General features: G+C 34.0%; 1 protein-coding gene across 6 annotated transcripts; it reads right to left on the reverse strand.

Moving 5' to 3' along the window:
- Positions 1 to 234: 234 nt before the first annotated feature.
- On the reverse strand, positions 235 to 8,471 carry ERV1 (Erv1/Alr family protein). Of its 6 annotated transcripts, none has more exons than XM_028062344.2 (7): positions 8,385 to 8,471; positions 7,437 to 7,648; positions 3,589 to 3,666; positions 3,065 to 3,112; positions 2,201 to 2,265; positions 1,292 to 1,369; positions 235 to 556 (listed from the first exon to the last, which is right to left on the reverse strand). In XM_028062344.2, the coding sequence occupies exons 2-7, from the start codon at positions 7,641 to 7,643 to the stop codon at positions 442 to 444; spliced, it is 591 nt and encodes a 196-aa protein (XP_027918145.2). In that variant the 5' UTR covers positions 7,644 to 7,648; positions 8,385 to 8,471; the 3' UTR covers positions 235 to 441. The 6 variants fall into 6 exon arrangements, with proteins under 6 accessions (XP_027918145.2, XP_027918144.2, XP_027918146.2 ...); XM_028062343.2 differs by having other exon boundaries at positions 8,347 to 8,459; XM_028062345.2 differs by having other exon boundaries at positions 8,260 to 8,402.

Genomic DNA, 8,471 nt, shown 5'->3' on the forward strand with positions numbered 1-8,471 from the left:
GGAGCTTAAAAATAAATTGTAAAAGCTACGTAGGAGGCTCATTGGTCAAAGTTAAAAGGTGTAGATGCTATATTGTGCCCACAACTATTTCGTTTGTTATACGATAATAGATGATTGAAGAACAATAAGAAAAAATAACAGCAATGTATTTAAATTGTCGGTGTAGTTCAATTAAACTCTTAATTGGTAAGTCAAGTGAAGTCACATACATTGCACACTAAAAAAAAATCAATATTCAGGCTTAAAATTTCAGTTATTAAATTAAATTGAACTGAGTTATGAACAAGACTCTTTAAATATGAACAAATCAGACTCTTGGATAACGAAAAATCAACCTATAAATGCCGTATAAAAAAATATTCATTGACAAACATGCTCCCAAAAGGCCAAATTTAGTACATACCTCGTATATATAAGTTATAATTTTCAAATAGATTCCTATTATATCTTCCCAAAAAATGATGTACTTCCAATAATTTCACAGGCTTTCTGTTCGCATTCTAGTTTGCCCCACCTTGCATCAACTCGTTCACAGGGGAATACTGGTTTGCCAAGGCTGTTAAAAAGAACATAAAGTGTCATGCTAATCAGAAGTTATGACACTTACACATGAAAGTCCTCTTTGCATAAATTTCATCATAAGACACTTAATTTATGTATAAATTAATTTAGATGAGAAACGTATTTCATTCAACTTCTTCAAAAGCTAATTTACATAAACCAATTTTAACTTGTACACAATTTACTTCAATTTATTTTCTTTACTACAAATGTCTACAGAAAAGTTTATCCAATCATGACCTTAGCTTTGCTAAGGTTAAGCACAGCCCTTTTGGGCTTAATGCATGGACAATGAACAAATCTATTTTTACCATGTCAATATTGAACTCTATATACAAGGTGCGGCAAGGATCAAACAACTTAAGCAGAACAGAAAATGAAGTCAAAATTTTGACTAAGCCTATCAGTTTTTTTAGCTATACTTAAAAGGGATTCTTTCTTTCCAGGTATGAACATAGCAAGGTCTTCTTAACTAAATAGCAAACTGTACTACATAAATTTTAAAGGAATAAAAATTTAGATAATTTCTTAACTCTAGACTTCCCACTTTTAAAGCATATTTGTCAACACAGCAGAAAATCAGGCCGAAAGTTTTAACAGGACATACCCATTAACATACCAATAGAGGCGTACACTGACAAAATCTATGAGACAAAAGATGGTTTGAGCCATTTGTTAAATGATATAGTGGCAATAATTACATCTTATAACCATAACGAACAGAACTCACCTTCTATTAACAACATTGTGAACATGACACAACCACTGAGAAAATTCAGCATGTGACCCAGTCTGTACAGGATTTGCTCTGCCAAACATGTGAATAAGCACTTAAGTAAAAGGTTAACTAAAATAGAACTTTTAGAAGAATGACATGCTGATGCAATTAAGCAACATGTGAAAATTCGAGCAAATCAAATAATTCATCAACATGAATCTTTGATACAGGATATGAACATCCATAAGAGCAACGTTGGAGTGTTGAAGATGATTAAGATCAAAGCATAGTAGTAGAAAAGTTTGACCTTTATGTTGTCAGGTCAAATCATAGTAGGATAGTTAAAAAAAAAATTACTCTATAAGGATGCAGATAGAGACAACATTTGCGAATTTCAGATGAATGGGTATTATGGGCTGTACTTTTGCAGCAAATACGGCATGAGTTTGCGTATACTAAATGAAAGTAACCTTATATACTTAGTTTTGCTGCAAAAGAACCTTGTTAGAAAACACAAAATGTAATGACTAAATAGCTGTTTTGGAAAAAAATATGGAAAAGTAAGGATGAAATAAGAATAACTTTATGGCCTATGTAGTTCAATTTAAAAGGTAAAACACAGACTTGAAGTCTGCATTCATCATTGAGAGGCAAAAATGGCATTATACTTAAGAAAACCCTTTGATTAATGCCTATGGTCAAACTCTGGTAGATTATTTGGTATCCATCATGAATTTACAATTTTAACTAAATTCATTACTTTGTCGATCCATATCCATAATAAAAGGAAGTTATAAAAAGTACAACTATCTGAATAGAAAATAAAATTTAAATGAATAAAAGGGGGAGAGAGAAAAATTAAAATAAACAATTATAATCACATGTGATCAATTGTAGGATAAAGAGTGAGGATTGATGTACCTAAGAATTTCTTTAAAATGATCTGCACATTCTCTGCATGGATACATTCGAGATAAGATATGTACCTGTGCAATAATTACATCCGTTTACAAAATTTTATAGTTTAATAGCATAACTAAATTTTCCTACTAACATACAAAAGGAAATTTTGATGAAGTACATTGTTTGCCTTAAGGTTAATCCCTGGTTAGAATATGTGTTGGATCATAAGGTTAGAACAAGACTCCAACTTACTTTAAGGATAGGGAGAAAACACACAAACATTCCTCCCACACACTTATTCTCAGTATAATATATTGTCATATTCACATGATAAATCAAACGCTATGGTTTATGTAACACAATATTGTTAAAGATCCTACATCAACTAGAGAGATAAAATGAATTTATAGTATATAAATAGATGCAAATTTCACCTTACAAGTCTGTTTTATAAGGTTGAGTTAGGTTTAAAGTTCACTTTTTAAGATGATATCAGAGTTATCCGAAGTATATCCTAACGAGATTTATTGTTTGTTTGGTCTATCATGCCATTGCTATCAAACCACCTATTAATGTTAGACACATACTCAAATTGTATATGAACTCGACGTGAGAAAGTATCTTGGAGATCCCACATTGACTAGAGACGATGCAAATTTACATTATATAATTTGTGGAAACTTCAGCTTACATATTAAAGATATGTAAGGTTATGTCAAACTTAAAATCTACTTCTTAAGACCACACGATAAATTTGGCTGCAAGAATTCCTTCTAACAATTACAGCAAAGGCTCAAATAGAACCACATCATGTTCTAACTACTGACTTCGGGATGAAAGTCTATCATTTATATCTACAAACAAAGGAAGCAAGGAAAATACCAATTCTTTTACATCCTTCTTTTGCTGTCTTGTAGGCTTATCTGGATACTGAAAAGAGAACAAAGTCATTCATTGGAAAAGATTAAAGTTATGCATTTTGTTTTTTCAGTTGGGTTGATAAGACAACAAAACTAAATCTGTTTACCGCATGTATAAGAAAATATTCATTATCTTTTTCTTTTTTAACATCCTCGGATACAAAAAATGTGAAACTATAAAACTAATGTTGTGCTGTGTGATTCAACTTAGTTATGAAAACGTTAACAGAAAACAATAAATTTGTTTGTAGATGAAAATAACAGCATTTGAAGAAGTGTTGAGAAGTTCAAAAGTAGCAACACATGAAACAGACTTTCAGAATGCAAAGAAACAAAAGGTTGAAGATAACCAAATTGAAATTTTAGTGTGGCAGGTAGAACACCATGATAATGATAGAAATGGAACAGGGAACAACAATTCAATGCATAATACACGAGATAACTAGATAATATTAATAGTATCAGTACAAATTGCAGTGACAAAACCTGAGCTGCTAGAGTGTGAAGTAAAGTCCAAGTAGCCCTTCCAAGCTCTTCCTTAGGCGCTGGGGTTGTAGATTTTACCTATAGAAACAAAATGATGATTAAAAGTAAAGCAATTCACAAAATTTCATATACATAAAGATACCCGCTGAACATATGAATCCTTGATGAATATAGTATTCAACTCAATCAACGATCTAACAAGGTTACAAATAATTACGATGTTTAAATACATACATACATATACACATATATATATATATATATATGTATATGTACATACATACATATATATATATATATATGTATATATATACATATACACACATATATATATATATATATATATATATATATATATGTCACAATATCACGGTATATGAAAACATACTTCAATCCAATACTCAAGAATGTATTTTAGATTAACTTGCTTTTATTCTGCAGCACCCTTTTCTTAAATAGGCATTGTAGAATATCTTTACATTAATATTCAATAAAAGGGGAGGGATTATAGGAGATTTTCTATTTACATGGAGTAATTGAGAATCCCTAACAGCTAGGTATTACGTGTATAGAGTAATCTATTAAAGACAGAATAAATTATATTTATACACACTAACAATATATATACACACATTCCAAGATGACGATTTTACCATTCACATTGCTGTTAGATCGGTCTTTCCCAATTTGCGAAAGGAGATGACCAGATCTATTGCATATTGTACAGTCATCATATGACGATTATTCTAATTAAAAAAGTATACGACAATAATAACAAAAAAGCAAAGTGTAAACTTTAACGCAATAAATCAAAGCATGAATTAAAGAAAAAAAAAAACATTTTAAGAAAATAAAGTAAAAAGTATTCAAATTCAACTAGAACATAGAGAGAACAGCAGATCCAATTCAAGAACGCTGAGATAGAATTCCCTCATTTTGAAAAAAATTTTGAAATGCGTTAGACATATATTCACCTCCAGAATCTGATCTTAAAATTTTTAGGTGAGCAGAGAATTGAGTCTTAAGGAACGAAACAAAACGTTGAAAAACAGAGAAAACTTCTGCTTTAGACCGAAGAAAATATACCCAAGTAAATCGGCTGTAGTCATCTATGAACGTGACAAAATACTTATAACCTGCATGAGATACAATAGGAGAAATCCCCCAAACATCACTATGAATAATGTCAAAACAATGATTTGCCCGAGATGCATTATGAGGAAATGGTAAAGTTTTACTTTTACCAAGTTTGTAGGTAGTACAATCAAATGAAGCAGGGGAGTTTTTATTGCCCAAAGAACCATATTTAAACAAGGTACTAAGTACATGAGAATTTGGATAGCCTAAACGACTATGCCACATTTTATTTAGTTGTCTATCATCAACACAAACTAGAGAAAGAACAGGACAATATGTGGAAGGTGAGATGCATAGCGGAAAGAATCGTCCTACTTTAGGTCCCTTCAAAATGATCTTCCCTGACACTTGATCCTGCACAACACAACCAGAACGAGAAAATTGGACATTATAATCATGATCAACTAATTGGCCAACGGATATGAGATTTGTGGAAAGATTAGGAGACACAAAGACATTAGGCAAAGAAGGAGAAATATCACCAATAGCACTAATAGGTAAGGAAGTTCCATTAGCTGTGTAAATTTGTTGATTGCCATCATAAGGTTTCACATTGGATAGGGACACAACAGAATTTGTCATATGGTTAGACGCTCCAGAATCAAGATACCAAGGTTGAGAACAAATAGGAGTATTACCTGAAAGACCAAGGGCAGAAAAGGCTGACACAATCATTTGTTGTACCATTTCTAGAGTAAGAGTGTTGGCAGGAGGTGTAGGAACAGAAGCTGGAGCAGGCAAAGCAGTAGAACTCAAAGCACCAACAGAGACATGATAAGCAGTGTCTTGTTTCTTTGCAGGGCGAATAGGACAAGCGAAGATAATATGCCCCCTTTTCTTGCAATATTTACAAAATTTTTGTGAACAATCCTTTGCAAGATGACCAAATCCCTTACAACTATAGCATTGGACAGAAGGCATATCTCTAGGCTTATTCTTTCCTTGGGCAGCATAGGCCACACTAACTGGAGCAGAAGAATTCATATTTTGTTCCATAACTATGTGCGTTTTGATTCATTGTTCTTCTCGGAGAAGCTCACTCAAGCAAGCATCCAACGTAGGCACAGGGTCACGATTCATCAGATTGGATCGAGTAGCATCAAAATCAGATCGTAGCTTCATCAAAAATTGATCTCGCTTACTAGTCTTGTGCACCGTTTGGACAGCTGATAGGGCTTCACTAGAAATACCCGCGTAAATAATATTTGAGTATTCAGCCCAAAGATTTTGAAAACCAAAATAATATTCCTCAATCGATAGACTTCCTTGTGTGAAATTAGTCATCTCATACTCCAATTGAAACCTTCAAGCTGCATTGGCTTGATGATAAACCTTTTTCAAATAATCCCACATATCTTTAGCAGTGTTGTAAGGCCGAAGATTCAGGATAAAATGAGGCTCAACAGAGCTAAGAATCCAGGTCATGATTTGGGCATCTTTCGTTTCCACTTCGCCAAATCTGCTTCAGCCGTTGGTGCAGGAATTTTGCCATCAATATGACTCCATAATTCTTTGCCTTTGACAAAGAGCTTAAATTGGAACTCCCAAGCAGCATAATTCTTTCCATTAAATCTAACCAGAAAAGTGTCGACTTTATCTGAGGCCATGATGAACAAGGATGCAGAGAATGGGTTTTCGAAATCAAAACCAGAAAAGACAGGGGTGTGACGAACGTCAAACCAGAATGAATCGAAGAGCGTAAGCGAGCAATAGCAAGAACAAACTGTGAATCGAAGCGAACACGATAATCACAGTGATACGAACGAGAACGAGATTCACGAACCACCACCGCCCGCGAACCGAAACGACCAAGAAGCTCAAAATCACGAACAAGAATAGATTCACGAACCACCACTTCTCGCGAACCCAAACAACCAAGAAGCGAACAGGTTGAAGAACTCCCACCGATTGCGAACGTCAATCACAAGTTCGAAACCAGCGACTGCGAACAGCGTGCGGAAAATGGATTCCGAACAACGTGACGAAGATGGAGGCAGCGGAGCTCGATAATAGCGTATCGAAGAAGAAGCGGGATGGAGAACAAGAGTGACCCACGGTTCAGAGTTGTAGCTCTGATACCATGTCACAATATCACAGTATATGAAAACATACTTCAATCCAATACTCAAGAAGAGTGTATTTTAGAATGACTTGCTTTTATTTTGCAGCACCCTTTTCTTAAATAGGCACTGTAGAATATTTTTACATTAATATTCAATAAAAGGGGAGGGATTATAGGAGATTTACTATTTACATGAAGTAATTGAGAATCCCTGACAGCTAGGTATTACGTGTATAGAATAATCTATTAAAGACAGAATAAATTATATTTATACACACTAACAATATATATACACACATTCCAAGATGACGATTTTACCATTCACATTGCTGTTAGATCAGTCTTTCCCAGTTTGCGAAAGGAGATGACCATATCTATTGCATATTGTACGGTCATCATATGACGATTATTCTAATTAAAAAAGTATACGACGATAATAACAAAAAAGCAAAGTGTAAACTTTAACACAGTAAATCAAAGCATGAATTAAAGAAAAAAAAAACATTTTAAGAAAATAAAGTAAAAAGTATTCAAATTCAACTAGAAGAGAACAGCAGATCCAGTTCAAAAAACCACAAAGAGCCAATAACAAAACTACACTCACTGGTAAAATAGTCGCAATAAAGATTAACATTCATGATATCGATACCTTGACAGCGGTATCACCAAGCTGTACAGAAGATGTAGTTTTCGCAAGTGGAGCTTTAGTGGAGGAGGATACAGACAAGAGAAAGCCACTACCAGGGAGCCCTGATGACTGAAGATGAGGACCTATGAAATTAGAGATATGATGCTGAACAAAATTTGAGACTTGCTCAAAGTTTTGAAACAGGGCCAAGAGTGGATTCACAGGCATGTTACCTGAAATAAGAGCAGGAGACAGCATAAGAGAGAAAAAGACAACAATCACACCCAGCAAAGCTCAACATCAAAATAAAACTAAACCACACATATATAGATACATTCGTTAGGGGTGGCAGACACTTTAAAATCACATGGAAATAACAGCAGCTCATACACCTATAAGCTACAAGACTTGAAAACTAATCATGACATATAAAGAGCCGAGTTTGCATTTTCTCAAACATATTGAGTGCATTTAATTAAACTAGCACCCAAATCAGACTAAAGTCTTGATTCACAATGACGGACATCTTACACCATTCATAATTTCACACTCAATCTACTCATACAATTTGAATTGCAAGCAAAGGGTCAACAAATCTCAGGTTAAATGAGACTCTTTTCTTCCCAACAACACTCCATAAAATTCAACCAAGAAGTTAACATTGCCCATGCATAATACACACAAAAGAAAAAAGATAACCGCATCAGTCTCTTACTCACTTACGTGAGGCAAAACCTGTGAAAGAAAAAAAATCACGGCTTTCATGCATAATAGCAAAGCAACACTAGGAAAATCAGCAACAATTTTTATCAAACGAATGGTGAGCAAGCGTGAGAAAGCGCACTAGATAATCATGACAACACGCTTAATGTCACAGTATCATCGGAATGGTTAAATCAGATATTCAGAGCAAAACTCCATCATCACTTACTGCCACTGAATACAAATGAATGAAAGAAAATGAGTTACCGCCACAGAATACTGTCTCAAGAACGTAGTTCAAAGTCTTCTTGGTTTAACCTTGGGTTATGAGGGTCTCTCAAGAACACGGTTAAT

Source organism: Vigna unguiculata, chromosome 3 (genome assembly GCF_037176805.1).
Source record: "Vigna unguiculata cultivar grain cowpea cultivar isolate G323 ecotype 2 chromosome 3, ASM3717680v1, whole genome shotgun sequence".
Taxonomy (NCBI): Eukaryota; Viridiplantae; Streptophyta; class Magnoliopsida; order Fabales; family Fabaceae; genus Vigna; species Vigna unguiculata.